At 48.2% G+C, this 20,496-nt stretch overlaps 1 protein-coding gene across 4 annotated transcripts; it reads right to left on the bottom strand.

The window, feature by feature from the left end:
* Window positions 1–6,022: 6,022 nt before the first annotated feature.
* Window positions 6,023–19,659, bottom strand: Aoc1 (amine oxidase copper containing 1). 4 transcript variants are annotated; one of them, XM_013152256.3, is made up of 6 exons: window positions 19,266–19,659; window positions 15,009–15,114; window positions 8,501–10,080; window positions 6,958–7,243; window positions 6,576–6,708; window positions 6,023–6,355 (listed from the first exon to the last, which is right to left on the bottom strand). In XM_013152256.3, exons 3-6 carry the CDS (start codon window positions 10,074–10,076, stop codon window positions 6,089–6,091), a joined length of 2,262 nt encoding a protein of 753 aa, XP_013007710.1. In that variant the 5' UTR covers window positions 10,077–10,080; window positions 15,009–15,114; window positions 19,266–19,659; the 3' UTR covers window positions 6,023–6,088. The 4 variants fall into 4 exon arrangements, with proteins under 4 accessions (XP_013007710.1, XP_003469809.2, XP_013007714.1 ...); XM_003469761.5 differs by lacking the exon at window positions 15,009–15,114; XM_013152260.3 differs by lacking the exons at window positions 15,009–15,114; window positions 19,266–19,659 and adding an exon at window positions 13,407–13,607.
* Window positions 19,660–20,496: the final 837 nt, after the last annotated feature.

Here is a 20,496-nt window from a genome sequence, read left to right as displayed (position 1 = left end):
AGGAACCCAGGATCAGAGGGACTCAGGTGCCTAATTCAATCCCCTGCACTGCAGGACAGGCAGCCAGTGCAGGAAATTTCCAGAACTCAATAACTGACTGATTTGGAGGAACAGGAAAATGTCAAGATGAAGGAGCAAGATGCAATCGCAGACCTCCAGCCCACCCAGAGCAAGTCCAGGAGACACAGACACAGAAGGGATTAGAGTCTCACACCTGAAGTTTGTGAAATGGTAGCAACTGCGGTAAAGAAACAACTCAGTGCTTATACAGTCGATCAACTTTCCATGCATGGACCTAGTAGTCTGAGTAGCTATTTAGAGGATAACAAAGTGCAATACAGTAGCTTTTGCTGATTTCCTACTGACTTGTTTTTGAAATCTGATATTGTTCTTATTGACTTGTTTTGTTTTGTTTTACTGTTTTGTTTTGTTCTCTTTAAAATAAAAAAGCCCAATTTTATTATGTTTATTTAATGCAAGAATAGACTAGTTGAAATAACACCTGGCCAGGAGATGCTCAGTGCATAAACAAATGTTTCCCAAGAGATGCTCAGGGTACACTGTTAAGTGGTTAAGAATTTATTTGCTTGTCTAGTTATCCTGGATAGAACCTTGAGTACAGTGAGAACAGACATTGTGTCTTGCCCCTCTTTGGGCAGGGAAGCCTGAACACAGAGAGGATGAAGACGGTTGATGGGGCATTTATAAAGAAATGGAGAGGGCAGCCACTCAGGAACTACTCACCGCATACTGCAGGCAGAAATCAAGGGTGGCTGAGGGCAGCTGTATTGTAGAATATCAAGATCTCTCATCCATTGACTGGAGCAAGAAACAATTTCCAGAACTGAGACTCACTGATTGATGAGGCCAGATGTCCAGGAGAGTGAACTTTGTCCCTCGACCCAGCGGGCTGTGGGAATCATCCCCACAGTCCTGTGCAGCCTCCTCTGCAGATGGGGAGTGCAGGAGCTGGAACCCTGTTGCCATTTATGACTTTGCCTGAAAAGCAAAACACCAACAAGGACAGGGAGAAAGTGTTAGCCTCATTCCCATCACCCAGTTCTCACTCTGCTGCTTCTCACTGATAGAAGCGACAGTTGGAAGGAAGGAATCTGCAAATGCAAAGTTTTAGCTCTTCAGCCTCTGTGCAGAGATATAGAAGAAAGCAGAAGAGAGGCTAAGGAGCCTCTAACACCGTCACTCAGAACAGGGCACTGGTTGTCCTAGTCTTGAGATGATCAGGATTCTGTGTCCATTTGTTTTTCTGAAACTCAGAGATGTAGTGATGTGTGCTGTAGGCTGAATTGTGACCTCTAAACATATGCTCACATCTTACTGTCCAGTACTTGTGACTGTGACCTTATTGGAAATAAGGTACCAACTTAGTTAAGATGAAGTCGTATAGGGTTAGGGTGGACCCTAAAACAATGACTGATGCCTTTGGAAGAGGAGAGAGAGACAGAGACACCCGAGGAAGACAGCCATGTGAAGGTGATGGCAGAGATCTGAATGAGTGCTGAGCCTGTGTGTGAACCATTTCCTGCACTGGCCATCAATGTACAGCTACCACAGGGGACCCAAGATGATCTGACCCAACCCTCACATTTCCCCATTTAGATTTTCCATCCTTGGGGACAAGTCTCTATCTCAGGAGTAGTTCATTGGTGACCTTGCTGGCCGGGCTCTACTAGGACAATACTTTGAAAACCACTTAGAAAATCCAGCTCAAATCCTGTGTGGGCAGCAGCATGTCAGCGGAAGAAGGTTTTCTTATGGTGAGGCCAGAAAGAGGGGACGTATACCAACATTGCCTTGATACTCAGGATGTCTTTATTATCTTTTGTAAGTGTGTTAGCTTTGTGACTTGAATTTTGGGGATTAAATATTTGTCATGACATTATTATTAAGTATTAATGTCATGACATTATTATTAAGTATTAAGTAAACTACTGACTTGGGCTTAGAGAAAAGACAAAATATGTGTTTTTTGGACAAATTTAAGTATAGAGTTCTCAAAAATGGCTCCTTTTGCATTAAAAAGATTTGGAGAGCTTAAAAAAAAAAGAAAAATGTTCAGGACCACTCAGATTAGCAATGGCATTAGACTTTCAGAGAAACATAGACTCTACTGTGAATGTGCATGGGAGAATATCTAGGTTACAGTTCCTTACGAGAAGGTAATGCCTGAAGTGGAGCTGAGGTGGTGATGCTAGCACTGGGTGACTGCAAATACCGATTCATGTTAACACAAAAGGTCAACTGTATGGATACCATAATAAATCAATTGCTAGCATACTCCTATCAGAACTCTATCAGTGAGTGGCAGATAACAAAGCTGCATCTGGTGGCAGCTTTAAGTTGGATTTTGACACCTATTTTCTTCCATAGGTGGCTTGCCATTATTTTATTGACCATTTCTGTCTGTGCCTCTTTCCCACACTGCACACTGCCTCAGTCCAAGTCTTGGAAAGTCCATAGCTAACTCTTGCCAAAATGGGTAAAAAGCAAATATCACTGGAGGGCTTCTCTTCAAAGGGACAAAGACCTAGTGATGAGGCTGTAAAAGACTCTCAGAGGCCAAGAAAGAGAAAGGTGCACTTAAGAGAAAACACCTAGAGTCCTGTTTAAAGTGCTCAATAGGTGATTCACATTCTCCAAGCCTGCTTTATGCAGCCATAGGAAAACAAGCTCAGTGCTCCCACTGATCCGTGTTGTGGTGAGTTGTATAATTATTTCATTAGCAACTGCAATACTATAATAATAGAAATAAAGTACGTAATAAATGTAATGTGCTTAAATTATCCCAAACCTACTGCACAGTGATTTATGGAAAAATTGTTTCCCACAAAACTGGTGTTTGGTGCTGAAAAGGTAAGAAAGTTGGAGGCTGCTGCTTTAGGCAACAGTTGTGTGAAGCCCTTGATGTTAATAGCTATAGAAGCATTTTTTAAAAGGTGGGAAGTCCAGACTGGTTGTGGTGGCACACACTTGTAATACTCACATTCAGGAGGCTGAGGCAGGAGGATCACTGCAAGTTCAAGACCAGCCTGGGTGACAAAGCCTACTTTGTTGCATATTTGAAGTGTAAATCCTTTTTTTTTTTCTCTTGTCTTTTCCAGACAGGGTCTCACTATGCAGTTCAGGCTGGTCTCAAACTTGCAACCATCCTCTTGCCTGATTCTTCAGAGCACTGGGATTATAGGTGTGCATCAACACACCTGGCTTTTTTCTCTCTTTTTTTAAAGAAGTGAAATCATTTGCTGTTTGTCTTTTGGTACCAACAGAAAATAGTGGGATATTAAATTATGGGAGACTTTGACTATCTTGGATGTCAGCTAGGGCATTAGTTTTCCATTCTACAATACAAAGCATACTAAAAGAGTACACTAATTTAAAGTCATACATGTATGATGCCTTGATTTTTGTAGAATTATTTCCTAAAGAAAACCTTCCTGTCAGAATTGTGCATACTTTGTAATGTTTTTGGTCATGGTAGTCCAGTTACCTATTTGTGAATATGCCATGAAAAATAAAAAATTCAAGTATGGAAAAAAATTTAAGTGTGTAGTGTGTATGATGTAGAATTATAAATTGGTGGGACTTCAGTGGTCCTTGAAAATATTGGTACTCAGGGATGCTCAGTGGCATAAGCGCCTGCCTTGCAAGCACGTGGTTGTGAGTTTGATCCCCGATACCGATAAAAAAAAAAAAAGAAAATATTGGTGTTTGATCATTCTTTAAAAGAAAACTAGTCTAAACTTGAGGCTGAAGGTCACTGGGATAAACCATTTGAAAAAGAACCCCAGTGCATGTCTTTTTAGTTTGTTGGTGGGTGTATTAAGAATTGTGTGCAAAGTAAAATTTCTATAGTGATCCTCATATAACCAATATGGTCTCAATTGTGGAAAAATGTTTTGAAAAGGAAAAAAGCAATTCTGTACTGTGGGATGTGGGACTTAAAGTGGCCCCAGGACAGGGAATCCATGCAGTTCAAAAGAGCAAATTGATTACTATATGTGTGGTTTCAAGTGTCAACATCTAATTGGGAGAGGCACAGAAGTCAGGACACAGTTAATAGGTGTGCTCTGAGAAATGGCTCCCAGCTAGCCAGGCACTTAGAATTCATCCTTGAGGGATGAATTGTGCAGCAGTAGGTGCAAAATATATTTAGCTGTGTCTTTTGGGTGGAAAAGCTTACTGTCAAGATAAGTCAGGGTTAATATGTAATTGCTCTGAATTGCCTAAGTTAAATTTAGTTAAACTGGTAATACTGACTTTGGTTAAAATGAAATATTTGCCACAACTGTCATATCAGGTTAAGAAACACTTGCTTCCTTTTGGGAGGCATCTGATGCTTTGATGGGACTATTTCACGCTGTCTTGATGCATTATGATTACACACAGCGCGGGAAACAGTCCTGAGATGTCGATATGGTCAAAAGAGGATCTGATAACGGACAGCAGGACCAGTATGTGGGCCTGGGGCCTAATGTGCCATCAGTGGTCTGCTGTCACTGCTCGAAATTCTTGATAGTTTGGCCCAAGGGGCTGCATTTCATCTGGAGTGCAGGAGACACTTTGCAGGTCCTGGTGGGCAAGAGTCCCCATCGGGGCGAGCACAGGCTCGGATGTCAGGAAGCTCTGCTCATAAGTGAAGGGAACCTAACCGGGAAGAAAGGCTTAGTGTTACCCAAAGGCAGAAGGAAGATTGCAGGGCGGGAGGGCTTGGCCCCCTGGGTCGCCTGGAGGTTTGGGTAAAAGCCACCAAGTTCAGACTCAGTGAAATAGCTCAGAACCCTGGGATTTCTTGTTTGTCCCTGCCCTTACGTAATCCTGTAGCTAATGACCACATCCTATTTATGCCACCTTCTTCCCCTGAAGGAGCGGGGGCGGGGGGTCATTCTCAAGGATGGTCTCCTGGTCAGCTGCATGGGCCATGCTATCCAGCTTGTTAGGGTTTTACGGGTGCATCCAGGTTGGCAGGGTCAACCAGGCCGATGTCAAGGACTTGGGGGCACCTGACTTTTGGGTACTCCCGCTCTTGTTTCTGGGGCTTGGTTGGGAACACCCTCTCCTCTCAGTTTTCTTGCTAAAGGAGGGCTGCATAAGAGACTGTACCCCTCCTCAGTGCCTGTGGCAACCAGCAAGGATTTGCTTGCTGGCCTTGGGGCTGGAGTGCTGAGTACCTGAGAATGCTGGAGTCACCCAATGAACAGCTGCTGAGCTGTTCACGGAAACCATGCTGTGTCTAACCAAGTGGGGTCACTGGCACCTAGGGTCAGACTAGACTGATACCAGTTTTCATAAGTAAACACAGGTGCCTCTTTGGGCCTGTTTTCCCTGGAACTCTGAGTATCTTGAGGACAGGGACTTTGTCTTCCTGGCCATGTACCCCTGGCCAGGTGCACCATGGGGTTTGCTTACAGAAAGGCTGGGAGCAGTGACAGAATGCAGATGCTGGAGCTGTGGAGAAGGAGGCTACTAACCACAGCCTGCAGAGAGGGTGTGGGGCCCTTGGGGCTCGTGGGGCTTCTTTCTCTGTGTGGGAGAGGTTCAGGTCCTCTTGCTGTCCCCTTGGGATGGATAGTGTTGCGGGGTGGCACTGTGGCAGCCAAGGACATGGGGCAAGTGACGAGAACTCAACAGCATAGCGGAGGGGAGGTTAGGAAGAGGTGCTTACTTTGGGATTTGTAAGTCCTAGGCAAGTGCCACAGGTGCCCACTGAATGTCACCCGCTAGGAGAAACAGGGACATGAAGTACAAGATGGCATTCAGCCTTAAGGCAGCATCAGCGACATCTTGGAGAAGAGGAGGGCAGGAACTATTTTACTGAACTATTGTGAAACCGCCTAAGACCTGCAAACCTACTCCTTCGTCCTGGCTGCATGGGTCTCAGCCCTGGTCATGGAGGTCTTTTCGTGGTGCCATGGGTGAGTGTGAGCAGCCCCACAGCCACGTATGCCTGCATGTATGTGCCTGTGGCCATGCCCACCCTGCCATCCTCCCAGAGCAGCACACAAGCTGGGTGCTGACGGTTTATTGCTTGCCCTCGGGCTCCTGGCTTCAGGCAGCAGCTGGGCCAGGCCCTTTACACGGGCCTGTAGGTGCCATCGTAGCTGAAAGGTGGAAACCTCGAGCAGTCCGTGTCTTCAGTGATCCAGTGCTGGATGTAGTTGGGACCCTTGCTGCTGGGGTGCACGATCACAGTATCTCTGGATGCCAGGGATGGGTCCTCCTTGAAGAAGTTGAAGGGCCGGAGCAAGAAGCCCACAGAGTTCCCGGGCGTGGCTGTGTTGGGTACGTCCTCTGAGTGGGGGATGTGCAGGAAGCCCACTGTCACCCAGGCCACCAAGTCCTGCAGGAGAGAGGGCAGGCTGAGTTCTGAGCACTGGAGGCCATGGAAGCTTCTAGGAATTTCCTGAGAGCCTCCCAAACCTCATTTGGATCTGTCATGACCTCTGAGTTTGGCCTTCACCCAGTATCAGGTCAGCGACAGGAACAGGTCTGGGCTGAGGCTGCTTAGGACTCTGCTGGTGTCTTAGGCCAGAGGGGGCGGGGCGGGGCCGGGCTGATACCTCATTCTCAATGTCCTCATTGTTGTGCAGAAACTTCTGGAAGACCACAGGGGGGTCCCAAGGGTCGTTCTGGTTGTAGATGCTGCTGCTGCACAGCTCTGACTCCCGGTATTTGGTCACCGCCAAAGGGTACCTGCAGGTGAAGGAAGCTGTGTAGCTTTGGGTGCAGAAGTGGCCACCCAGCTCCTACTGGGGGAATCTGTGGAGTCAGAGATACTGCTGCTTCCTTGGGGCGGAGGCAAGACCTCCCACAGCCAGTGGAGCACTGAGAGCCGCTTTCCCAGACTCATGCTCAGACACAGAGCCTCGCGACGGAAGCACAGACAGTCACATGGGACGCCAAGGAGGCAGCTGGGCCTCACCAGCCCCTGAACCCCCTCACCTGGCCCAGGTGATGGCGCGCTCCTCTGGCAAGCCTGCGGGCAGCACCTGCTCAGCCATGGAGTGGATCTGCAGGCGGTAGCCGCGCTCGTGGCCCCAGCGGTTCTTCTCACGGCTGGTGAAGAGCAGGTACTTGGGCAGAGTCTGCCCGAAGCGGAAGGCTGCCTGGCGCTCCTGGGAGTACCGGGACTGCTTGAGGGTCGGCTGGACCAGGTGGTGTCCTGGGCTCCAGGGGTTGGTGATGTTTTCTAGCTTCATCTGAAGCGTCTGGAAGCTATTCTTGGTGCCTGGAGGTACACACAATGGGATCCAAATAAATAGGGAAGGTTTAAATTAAAAAGCTTTGGACAGTAAAAGGCATATTGCCGTGAATGCCCTTCAAAATCACTGCCCTCTCTTTGAACATACTTATGCTGTCTTTCTTGTCACCCTCTGAAGCACTTCTACGTCTTTCCTTAGTGTCTTTCTGAGGTCTGATTAAAAAAATATGGCAAATACTGCTGCCCAGTGTCATCCTGTGGGAAGATAGGCGCCTGAAATCCGAACACTGTGTCCTCATCGACTCTATTCATCAGGTCTGGCACCGTGTGACTTCTGGCTCTTCCCCAAAGTCCAAATGACCATGGAAGGGAAGTGGTTTGAACTGTTTCAGGACATCAAGGCAGCCAGGACAGCAAGCTAAGACACTCATGGAAGAGGACTTACAGAGCTGCTTCAGAAAGTGGTGGGGTGGATGGGGTGAGTGTATTCAAAGTGAGGAAGATCATGGCAGTGTCTTTTCCCGTAACAATTAAAAAAAATTTAACATTGGCTGTATATTTCAGCCACACCTCAGACAGAGGAAAGGGGAATGAGAATCAAGCACTTGGAACTGAAACCTCAATCTCCTGCCTTGGGACCTCCATCCACCAGCCACAGCCATCAAGAAAGGGAGGGGTTGGGCACGTGTCCCAGACTAGAGAAGGGGCTATGGAGAGAAGGGATTATAAAAATCAGAGGAGCTGGCAGAAAGCTCATGGGTCAGGCACGGCAAAGGCAGCAACCTCAGCACGACACTGGTAGTCTCTCCAGGGCTGTGTTAACTCATTACACCCCAGGCAGGGCAGCCCAGGGCATGAGAGTCGGCGCCTGGTGCACTCTGTGCCAGCAGGTGGAAGCCACTCATCTGCTTACAGTGGCCTTGTTTTGCTGTAGGAAGTGATGCCATTCCTCTATGATGACATCAAGAGAAACACTACGCATCTTCAGGTGCATTCCAGCTCAAAGTGCTAGGCAGTGATCTCTTCCTCCACCTTTCTGTGGCATCTGGGGTGCAACTCGGGGGCTATTCAGGGGGACCCTCATCTCCAGTTTTATATTAAACAGGAGCAGGCTGGGCCAACAGGACTGATTTTGAGTCAGGCATTTTCAGCGCCCTATGATTTTCCTATGGTCTAAGCTCCCTCCCTTGCCCCTGGCCAGGTGAGAAGCAGCTGGGGTCACTGAAGTGTGAGTGACTGGTTGGGTGCAGATGTGTGACCCAGAGGCCTAGTTCTGAGTCCTACCTGCCACGTCCATGTCGACACGGTAGTGCAACAGGTGGGTGTGGATGTTCCCCAGCAGATGGGTATGCAGGCGGGTGCCGTAGCGTTGCCCCTCAGGGGTATAGAAGGTGGCATGGACATAGCCTGTGGCATGCATTTTGGCTTCCATCACCCCGTTTGGATGGAAGATGAAGTCCCAAATGTAATCGTAATTGTAGACAGTTGAGGTTGTCCGGAGCACTAGCATGTGACCCTTCAGCCCTGCGTAGAAGTTGAAGCCCCCGCTAAAGTTGGAGTCAAAGTGCCGCCGAATTGGCACGCCGGTGGGCATCTCAAAGAGGCAGAGGGCTCGGGGATAGAGGACAGGGTCATCGACATCATAGTAGTGGAAGGTGTCCAGGAAGGTGGCCGTCTCTGGGCAGTCGACGCCAGGGGCTAATTCGTGTGAGACGCTGCCCAGGCCCCAGCCCACATCTAGGTACTTGGTCTGCATGCCTGCAGGTGTGTGTCCTCCGTACAGCGCCACAGCTTCCTGTATGCTGACCTCGTATGCAATGCGCTCACCCCCAAAGTGCACGTTCAGGACCTGCAGCCCGGAGGAGGAACGCAGACGGAAAGCAAAGCTCCAGCCTCCATAGAGCACGGAATTTCCCTCCAACTGGTAGCGAGGGCCATGGGGCTGGACAAGGTGGGGGCCAGCCATGCGGCTGGAGGTGGCAAAGTCCCCGCGGGGGTTGTAGGAAGAAAATAAGGGCTCTGGGCTCTCAGTCCCATCGCCCTTGGGCAGTGGTTCCTCCAGGATTATAATGTCCACCTCTCCATCCGCATACTTCCGAGCCAGCTCTTCCGGGCTCTGGTAGAACTTCCCATTGTACCAGACCTGCTCCACTGTCCAGCGCTGGACATCCATGCTCTCATGGTCCACTAGGAGCTCCAGCCCAGTGGGGTGCAAGAAGTAGCCTTCTACCTGGCGCTGTAAGATAATCCAGCTGCGGCGCTGGCCAGAGGCCAAGCCCCGAGGGGCCACGTCAGTGAAGGTCAGGCACTGGTTGCCACAGTTGTGGAAAGAGAAGCCCGTAGTATCCAGGAAAAACTGATGCAGGGGCCTGGTGGCCTCTTTCAGGGTATTGAAAAGCAAGGTGTACTCCACTGCAGTGATGGGCCTGGAAGCCCAGGAGGGCTGTTGGCTTGGCCTCAGGGACAGTGCTCGCATGTAGGAGGGCTGTGGCAGGGGCCCCACAGCAAACTCGGTGATATTGGGGTGCTCCTGGGCCCCAAAGAAGATGATGACCCTGGCTTCCCGCGCCGGAGGCCTCTTTCCTGTTTCCAGAAATCTCAGCACATGCTGCTTTCTGGGCAGCAGTATCTCGATGAGAAACACTGAGTTCTTGGCCATAGTCAGTGTCTCTGAGGGCTGCAGCCTCAGCTCCTGGTGGGACTGGAGGAAGGTGTGCACCGTCTTCAGCTCCTGGGCACTCAGGTCCGCAAAGAGCTGTGCCTTGCTGGGCACCGTGTGTGGCAAGTGCTCTGTGATTGTCACTTGTAGAACCAAGATGGCGGTCAGGGTGCAGCTCAGGGCCAGGCTGTCTTGTCCCATTGCTCTGGAATGGAGCAGAACAGAGGGCTTAGGTGTTCTGTGAGGCAAATGGGTTTGCTTCACGCTAGCACGGTGGAGTATCATGCTTCTCAGCCTTGCAAGTTTCCTCAGCTCACGCAGCCCAGTCTGGCGGTGGCTAAGGTTACTGGGCTCCTGCATCTAATTCCCACCCAGGCCCAATCTGTGTGTCCACTGATTTTCATTCTGCTCTCCCTTTCATCTGCAATCCTCTGTGTCTTTCTTCCTTAGATCTGTGCGCTCTCTCATCTTACCCTTCGTGGATGTTATCTTAGCATGAGGTGCGCCTCTCATCCCAGGGTCCTGTGCATCAGAGCAGGCCCTGGGCCCTGCACTCCCCAGGCCACAGAGTGTTTACTGTGTTCTGCAGAGGCACGGAGCTGTACTCACAGTGAGACAAAATACCTTTTGGGAGCCCAGTTTTGAAATTTAGAGTAGAAATTCTAAGAGTAGGCGCTGGAGACAGGCTGGCTAAGTTTGAGCCCCTGTAAGCCACACCTCTATGACAAGTTGTGTGACCTTGGCGTGTTGCTTAAACTCTCTGGACCTCCATTTCTGAACTGTGAAATGAAAACAGTAAGCGCAGCATCTATCTCTGGAGTCACTGAGAGAAGGCAGCTGAAGGGTAAACAGAAGGAGTTGGGGCCTTGGAGGAAACATACACACACATATATATGGCGTATCAGCTCTGTCTCTCTCTCTGTGTCCCTCTCTGCCCTCTCATGCAGATTGAACCTAGAGTCTTTGCTACATCCCAGGTCCTTTTTGAGTGTTATATTTTGAGATAGGGTCTTGCTTAGTCACTTCACTGTCCAAATTGGGCTCAGACTTTACTCTCAGAGTGCTGAGATTACAGGTGTACACCACCGTGCCTATTCCCCCTTCTCTTTCTCTCTTTCTCTCTCTCTTCAGTTTTTTGAGGCAGGGTCTGGCTATGTAGTTCAGGTTGGTCTTGAACTCACAATGTAGCCTAGACTGGCCTTGAACTTGAGCTTCCTGCCTCAGCCTTCCTAGTGCTGGGATTATAGATGTGTACCACTGCGCTTGCCTCTGTTCTCTTTCAGGTGAATCTTGGTTTTGGACCCCAGCCCTGCAGAGTGATTCCACACAAGGAGGTCCTGGGTCTCTGATTGACTGGCCCCTTCCCACAAGTGGGTGCTTGAGTAGTAGCCCCTTGGCCATCAAAGGCTATAATGGCACATCTGGCAGCATCTGGGGTCATCCCAGGTCATGATACAGGGAGACATTCTTTCTCTTTTCCCTTTGGGAGGAGGGCATGGTCAGGCTACCAGTAAAATCTTACGTGAGTAGCTGAGGGCAGAGCTGCCTGGTGCTGGGAGGTGACTGCCACTCTGTCCTCCTTGTGTCTGGGGTGAGACCACTCACCAAAGCTTACAGTGTCCAGAGTCCCTGTTCTTGTACAGTGTGCTGGCTGCTGCAGCTGCTGGCCGCTGCTCTCTGTCAGCCCTGGTTCCTCAGGCCCTCCAACTGTCCTGCTCAGTGCCGCTGGGACCCTGTTCCTCTCCATGACATTTCTCTACAGAGAAGCTCCCCTCCCTGCCGTCATTGACTTCCCAGGGTTCCCCTTGACCTTGAGACCCCACTCAGGCTCTCTAACTGCACTTCTCAGATCCTGCAGGTGGAGCCCAGTGTCAATTTGTGCCTGAGCTATAGATGAGTAGGACTTGTAGAGGGCTTGCTTGTGTAGGTAACTGTCTTTTGTTCCCAAATCGGAAACTCTGGGTAAAATCCTGGAGAAGAAGAGGCACAGAGCAGGTCTCAGAGGTCTGTCTTGTCCAGCTTTCTCCAGGGGGCCCAAGGCGGGGCCGCAGGTGGCTTTAGATTCTGGGACGTGAGATGCATTTCCCCTAAGAACTTAGTTCTATGCCAAGTTCGTATCCTGTGCCTCCTTTCAAAGTTGGCTACAACTCTGCCTTGTCACGTCCTTTCTGGCTTTGGTCTGCGCTGATATATCTCACTTCCCCGCTCAGTGTCCCCTTTCCACTTTGATTTGCACATTAATGAGCATTTCTCAAATTGGAGGCTTGGGAAAGGTGTTTGCTGGCCTGATGAGCTGGTGGACAACGGGGAGGCACAGTGTTGCTGTTTTGGGACCTTTTGACCTTGGTCAAGTGTGGCTTGAGAAGTATTTTTCTCTGCTTTCCCAGTCCCCATACTGAGGCTCTTACATGGCTCTAGTTTTGCTCTAGGGATGTGGCCCACCCAGAGAACTCTGGGCCCTCTTAATTCCCTAGCTTGACTCTCTGGAACTGGTGGACAGGGCCAGGGCACCTGTGACCTTGTGCTTTCTGGGCCCAGCATCAGGGGAGTAGATGAGGCAGGGGCTGCTAGATGAACCTGGAGCCAGCAAGAGGATTTGAGCTGAGCTCTGGCTCTATTATTAAACTTTGTCTGGGCCTCTGTATCAGTTACCTTGCTGTTCCTGTGACAAACTGCCTGTCGGCAATTTAAAGGAGGAGAGGTTTATTTTGGCTCATTTGGTGTCAGTGTATATTTGGCTGACTCCAGGAAAGGAACATCTTGCTGGAAAAGTGTGGTGGAGGAAGGCTGCTCAATCTGTGACCTCTGAGAGGCAAGGGAAAATTTGGAGAGGAAGGGGACTGGGACTGGATAGAGTCCCCAAAGTTATGCCTTCATGACCCACCTAGACACGCCCCAAAGTGTGCCTTACTAATCTGATAGACATATCTCATACCAATCAAGCCCAAGTCTCCACATTTCTGACATGGTCCGAAGTCCAAGTCCAAAGTCTCCTCTGAGATTCAAGGCCAACTCTGAGCTATGAACTCCCATAAAATGCCAAAATCAAGCTATAGACTCCGAGAGATGATAGCATAGGGTAAACATTTCCATTCCAGAAGGGATGAATAGGGAAAATAGAAAAGAATAAGGCCAAATCAAGAACAAAAGCTATCAGGGAAAACATGGAGTCCCATTGCTTTGTGTCTGCATCAGGACATAAGGCAGTGAGATATGGGTTCCAGAGGCTGGGGGAACCTTGGCCCCATAGCCTTACCCCATAAGGCTTCTCTCTGGCACTGGCTTTCCTCTGTGAATGTTCCACATTCCTGGCATCTCTAATTTCCTGAGATCTCCACACCATTTTCTACTTTACTCCCACAATTTCACACAATTGCCCTTTGAGGGACTCTCTGTGGGGACTCTGGCCCTGAACTCAGACCTTCCTCTGAATGCTGAGTGGAAGCCCCCCATGACCTCACAACTCATGCGTGCTGCATGCTTCCAAAACCAGCTTCCCCTGTGTGAAGCTAAGGTTACTACGTTACCTACACAGGAAGGAGCCAGGCCCCCTTGGTCCACAGCTGCAGAGGTCTCTGAGTGTTTCGATGGCTAAATGTGGAGAAAAGCTTCCTTAGGCAGCCCTGAGTGAGCAGGGTGCCCTGGGGCTTTCTTCTCAAAGTAAAGTATTTTAAACAACTTTACACTTTTATACACTTGAGCCTGTGCTGATGAATGAAGTCTAGCCAATTACTGAGATGCCCTTAAAGCACCTTCCTTATTGTCCTATTGCAAAGTGCTTGGTTTCTTTCTAATGACGTCAATCTCTTTTGCAACCACATTCTCCTTAGCTCCAAATTTGCACATGTGTCTTTCCTGGCTAAACTGAAAATTTTTTGGTTCTGCGTTTTCTTTTTTTCTCCCTCCCAGTTCTCACTGTAAATCTGACTAAAATAATCCAGCAGAACCTATGCCATAGCCTGAATGTTGTACAGGCTCGAAATTTTCTCTGCCAGATTAGTCTGCCATCCTTTAACTCAGGATTGTAAAAAGTTTAATGACGTGAGCAAAATGCGGAAAATTCTTGGCCAGAATGTCACAGACATGGCCCGAAGTCCATTTCACCCCAGAGTCCTTGTTCTCTTCTGAAATTTCATGAGAACAGGCTTTGCTGTTCACTTTGTCTCTAAATCTTGCTAATTTCTCAGGAAAACCAGTTGATGAGTCTATGGCCAGGTACAGTGACAACCATGACTTCACTTCTCTGGCCTCAGTTTTCTGTACTGTCACCTTTCCATTGCAGAGACAGATTCCTGGCTTAACAATTGAAATATTTTTAAGAGACCTTTTGGAGTCACAGAAAGTTAAGCAGAAAACACCTACAGCTCCTGTATATCCCCTGTCCTTCCTTTCTACCACAGCCTCTCCCACTCTCAGCATCCACCAGAGTGGGACGGGTGTTAAAACTGGTGAATCATCAGTGGCACACTGTTATCAGCAAGTCCACAGTTCACACTGTGCATGCAGTGGATTCTAAGAAATGGATGAGAACATGTGTCACTATGTCAATATCACAGAGAATCGTACTTCCCTAAAAATCTGTACTTTGTTTATTCATCTCTTTCTCCCTGACCCCTATCAACCACTGATCTTTCACACTGATCTTCCACCCTTTGCCTTTTCCGGGATATCGTGTGGCTGGAATCCTGTACCATGCATTGTTTTTAGATGGCTTTTCTTCCTTAGTGGTAGGTAGTGAGGGGACCACTCTGTCATTTTGTGTGTCCTTATTCTACAGCTTCTTATTCCCCAATTTCTTTCTGCTGTGATATGAAGGAGGGAGAAGCAGACGTTTTATTTTCCTTTCCCAGTAGAAACTTCTGTTCCTGCATCCACGGTGGCCATGGAGCCACTGCCCACTTGGTCTTTTGTGCTGCAAGTAGGAAGCATTCTCCTCATCTGCTTCCTCACTGCGCCTTCCTGCCTCGCCCTAGAGCAGCCTGGAGCCTTCTGCTGCTGGCAGAAATCTCCAGGCTTTTATGCTTCTGGTCCTCCTTGCTTGCTGTCTTTGCTTCTCCTGCCTCTCCTGCTCCACACTTTGTCTCTGCTCTCCCCTTCCCCTTCCACCCTTTCATGTGTCCCACCACAACGTACCTGTGTGCTCTGCTCTGCTCACCTCCTGCTGACTCTTGCTCCTGGGCACTGATCCTTGACTCCTTGGAGTTTCTGGACCTCACTTTGCAGGGCGGGGCAGGTCGAGCTATGGGGCAGGTCAAGGTGAGGACTAGAGCTCAGGGGTTTCCCCAGCAGTGTGTATATGTGTGGGGGATCAGGGGCGTAGACACCTGCAACCTGTACTCCCTGTCCGATTACCTATGATTTCTGTTGTCACAGTGCTGTCTTCCGTGAGAATTGATCTTGGCTTTCTCTTTTACAAGCTGTATAGGGCTCTGGTCTACTTACATAGGTGCCACGTCTCAGAGGCAAATAGGTGGCCAAGGGGAAATTTACCAGCCGTGTGTGTGTGTGTGTGTGTGTGTGTGTGTGTGTGTGTTACCTGAGATAGACTCATGGATCAAGGCAGGGGCTGATAGGGACTGAGAGCCACAGCAAAACAGAGACTTTGACCTATGCAGAGCAGGGAGCCAGAGATGGGGCATTAGGAGAGAGAGAGGCTGCTGGGGCTCTGGAAGAAATCTCTTTCACCATCTCTGGGCACTGCGGCAGGAGTGAGAGAGGAGGGTGTGTAGCTGGGGAGGATTCTAGCCAGGGTGGCTTAGGCTGTGGCAAAGGGTGTAGCTAGAAAAGAGAAGGATGCTTGGAGCAAGAGATGCCTCTGCAGGGAGAGCACAGGCGAGCGTGGCTAATGAGGAGCAAATGAGGGTGAGCTGGGATCCTTGTTGGGAGCTCCAGAATAGAGTTAGAAAAAGTTCATGGCTTGGGAGAACCAAGGGGTCATTGTCACCTTGGTTACCAAGGTGCCATTGCTGAGGGATCGCTTCCTATTCTGTGGTTCTGTAGATTTTGCATTTCCCACCATTAATCTTTCCACTGTTGGCTTTGCCAGTCATTTCAGTGTCCAGTGGAATGAAACAATCTATAAACTCTGTAGACAGCTTGCAATTCTAGAAGGCCTGGGGGGTCATTAGGAAGGGGATTGACTTTCCCTGCTAAAGTGATGATTGCCACAATGCAAATGAAATCTTACATCTTTCATCCTTAATGTCACGGAGGATTGAAAGTTAAGTGTTCTCAATTACAGCCTCACTCATTCTGTGGAGAGCAGATGGGGTTCAGAGAAGAAGAGAGGTCCAGGAACAATTGACTTTGAGAAGTTGCATCTGTTTATGTTCCCAAAGGACAATTTTGCTGGCCTGAAAGCAAACTAAAGGAAGATTTTGGCAAAGATTAAAAGTGAAAGGGCCACATGTAGAACAAGGGACCTTACTTCACACACAACCTGGGGCTCCAAATGGATCAAAAACCTAAATGTAAGAGTTAAAAGCATTGAGTTCTTAGACAAACGCAAATCTTGATCTTGGGTCTGGAAAGGGCGTCTTAAGCATGTCCCCTAAACACAAAAGTTAAAGAACCCCCCCGCCCCACAAATTGAGCATCATTAGTATGGAAACCTGCTTCACTTGGGAAGAAATCAATAGGAAGGTGAAAAGGAGGTCCTCCGATGGGAGAAAATATATGTAAATGGATGGCTGAAAAGGGAATTGTATCTAGACTGTATTAAGAATTTAGAACTCAATAATAAAAAGACAGCCCACTTAAAAAAAAGTGGGCTGAGGGTGTGGCTCAGTGGCAGAGAAGTTGCCTAGCATGCACGGGGCCTTGGTTTAAATCTCCAGCACCACACACACACACTCACACAGAGGGCAAAGGATTTGAACAGACATTTCTTGGAGGAAAACACAAATAACCAGCAATCACATGAAAAGATGTTCAACACCATTTGTTGTTAGGGAAATGAAAATCAAGCCAACAAGAACATTCAAAATCTTAGCTACTGTTTTGAAATATTCAGTTAATTACCATCACTATAGTTTTCCAATGCTGCTACAGAACATTAGGACTTATTCTCTTATCCAGCAACACCCCTGGACCTATGAACTGTCTTCTTTCCATCTTCTAGTTTTTCCTTCCCTTCTCAGACTCTGGTAACCACTATTCTGTGCTCTACTTCTGTAAGAGCAACATTTTAGCTGCTTTGTATCAGTGAGGACATGCAATATTTGTGGTTTTGCACCTAACTTATTTCACTTACTATAATGCCCTTCAGTTATATCCATGTTGCTGCAAAGGACAGAATTTCTAAACACAAAGAAACCGCAGTGTCTACAGTGATGGATATGTGAGTTCTGTCGCAGTCACATTGTAAATGTGCACTGAAATCTCTCACCCTACTCCCTAGACAGGTATAATTACCATGTGTCAAAATAAAACTATATACTATGAAAATACAATGAGTTGTCACTTTGCATCCACTCAGATGAGGAGAGTGAGAAAGTAAATAATAGCAAGTGTTGCTGGGCGGTGGGGAAATCCAGCTCTCCCACACAGCTGGCGGTGATGTAAAATGAGGAGTCAGTTTGGAACACTGGGAGTTTCTCCAGTGACTAAATGCAGACTTTCCATATGATCTAGCAGTTCCACACTTAAGTAAATACCCAAGGTAAACAAAAGCATATGTTCATTCAGAAGCTTTTATGGGACTGTTTATAGCAGTGTTATTAAACAATTGCCAAAAGGTGAAAAAATCCAATGTTTATCAGCTGTATTAAATGGATAAGAAAGTGTGGTAGATTATATGATAAAAAATTACTCAGCTAGAAATGAGCTATGCCTACATGCTACCCCATGGACGGACTTCAAAACCAGTGTGTTAAATGAAAAACACTTGTTACAAAAGATCTCTTTGCATATGATTCCATCTACTTGAAATGCCCAGAACAGGTAAATCTGTAGAGCCCATCAGAAATGTGACAGTGACTGCTGAAGTCTGAGGTGGCACTGGAGGGACAGGGTGGGAACTGATAGGCTGAGGCTTCTTTCTGAGGTGACATAAGTGTTCTAAAATTGACCAGCAATGGTTGCTCACATATTTGGCTACACTGACATCCAGTGACACGTACCCTTGTAAATTTAAGTGATCTGTAGGGTAGGTAAATGACGTCTCCATAAAGCTGTTCAGTAAAAGGTAAAAGGACATACGTCTAGAACACAGAAAGAAGTTCTACAAATCTACCAGAAAGAGGCAGTGGTCTCCATGGAAACCTGGGTTAAAGGCAACTACGAGAGAGGAAACCCAAAGGGCTAATGGGTCCATGGAAAGATGCTCAAGTGGTTATTGGTGTTTCCTGGGAAAATGCAAACCATTCAACAGTGAGATATAAAAGAAAGAACTGGATGCTGCCTAGTGGAGATGGAAGGGGATAGAAAACTGGTGTGACTTGTGGGCAGGGGAAGTGGGCGGACAGCCACTGTGCTGTGCAGTTCCCAGGATGTAGGCAACGATATGGTTGTATATCTTACAGCTCAGCAGCTCTGCTTCCTGGTGGACATGTCAGAAATATTCTCACACAGACCCAGGGGTAGAAAATGTACATGAGTTGCTGAGATGGAGAGCTAGTTGTCATCAGGACCTACAACTAGGTTAGAGTCAATGTGCTCCATGCAGCTTTGATGCAAAGACATGATATTCACACAGTAGTTCACGTGAGTGGTCCTTAAAATTATGGGCTGGGGGATGAATGGTAAAGTGTGACGCTGTCCCTCAGATTAAAACACACACATACAAAGTCGCCTGGACATTTTAAGGACTGATACACACACAAAAATAACATTAAATATATTGGAATGGTGTCCTGGTAGAGGCAGGAGTGGGAATACATACATACATACATACATACACATATACACACACGCATGTATACACACATACATGCAAAAGGCAAGAGGAGCCTTGTGTACATAGATCTCTGGAGCACAGAGGCCTCCTGGAATTGAGGCTGTGCTTAGCAGCTGATACCCCTAATTAAATGCAAGACCAGCCTGGGAAGACAGGCTGGGTGACCACAGATGGTCACACACAATTAGATGGCTGCTGAAGCAGGAGCCACTGAGGTCTCACCCTCAGAGGCTGGGGGTGGGAAGGGAGGGGAGTTGCTGGGGTGTACAGTGAGAGCTCCTTTCTGTACTGAAAGAGTAGAGAAGAAGTGTTTTATTGCAAGGTAGCATAGGCTAAATGCAACAGGAGTGATCCATCAGAGCCTGTCTGCAGGGCAGGGAAGCAGATACCCTGAAGACTACAAGCTCCCAAGTCCCCTTTGCTTTCTCCTCCGTGGGTTGCAGGAAAAAGACCACAGACTGGGGGCTTTAGGTGACAGACAAAAATTCACTCACAGTGCTGGAGACTATAAGTCTGAAATCAAGGCATCGGCAGGACTGTGCTCCCACTGAAGCTTGCAAGGAGAGTCTCTTCTTTACCTCTTCCAGCTGCGGATGCTATCGCGTTCTGTGGTGGCCCCACATTCCTTGGTTGCTTGATGTGGGAAGGGCTCACTCTACCCTCCGCCTCTGTCCTCACCTGGTGTCTTCCCCTGCCACTCTGTGTCTCTTCTATTCTTATAAGGAAACCAGTCGCTGGATTAAGTCACTCCCATCCTACACGATCTAAGTATTCATTAGCAACATGCGTGCTTCCAAATAAGGTCACATTCTGAGGGCCTGGAAGGCCATGGGTTTGGGAGAGACACTATGCAAACCTGCAGACCCCCTGTGTGTACCTCAAAGCACAGCGCCTGCAGGGAGTAAGTCCCAAGGCCCTGCTGTGCAAGGGGTGCTGCAGCCCTTAGCATCCTCAGTAATGAACTAGTACAGGTCTTTGGGGTATCAGCACAGGACTCTCTGGGCTGGAGGTAGGTGGTGGCAACGTCACAGAGCGGGGCCAGGAAGGAAGTGTTCCTCAAGAGAATCAGTGAACTCTGTGTTACTGGGAAAAACAGTTTGTGACTCAGGTTTGTGGATATGGCAATGGACATATAAGAGCCTGGGATTCTCTCTGTTTTTCTTGGCTCACTGTGCTGTGTTCCTGGCATCTGATCCCTCCCTAGCATAAGTGACCTTGATTTATGGGGTCCAGCTCCTCCCTTCCTGGGGTTAATGATTGGTGACAGTTACAGATAACAGTTGGGCAAAGAGACAGACAAGGTTGCCTGCCTTCCCTAAAGGGACAGAACTTAGGAGTATGGGATGCGACGTGCAGGGAGACACAAGTCATGACGCAGTCTTGGGATAAGGTGGTTGGAGATTTCCTCTCGCAGATGTCCCATGGCCAGAGTAGGATATTTTTATTTCACAAGGTCACCACCCATCAAGAGATCAGTTGAGCCAATCTAGAGAGAAGGATTGTTTCTATAGAATTATGGGAGAAAGGCAGCCACTGCTGCCTGGACCATGGCTGGCTAGTCATGGCCCACGTAAGGCACTGGACTGGATTTTTATGTGAATGAAACCAACACTATGCGCTTTGTTTTCTGGATTAGGGAAGACTGATTTGCAAAGAGAAAAATTGAACTATTTTCCCCAAACAGAACCCTGGCAGGATCCAGAGGCCATTCCATCCTCATGCAGC

Source organism: Cavia porcellus, unplaced genomic scaffold (assembly GCF_034190915.1).
Source record: "Cavia porcellus strain 051 isolate PalLab524CR breed Dunkin Hartley unplaced genomic scaffold, mCavPor4.1 scaffold_6, whole genome shotgun sequence".
Classification (NCBI taxonomy): Eukaryota; Metazoa; Chordata; class Mammalia; order Rodentia; family Caviidae; genus Cavia; species Cavia porcellus.
Note: the sequence above shows the minus strand (reverse complement) of the source record. Positions and strands in the feature narration are given on the sequence as shown.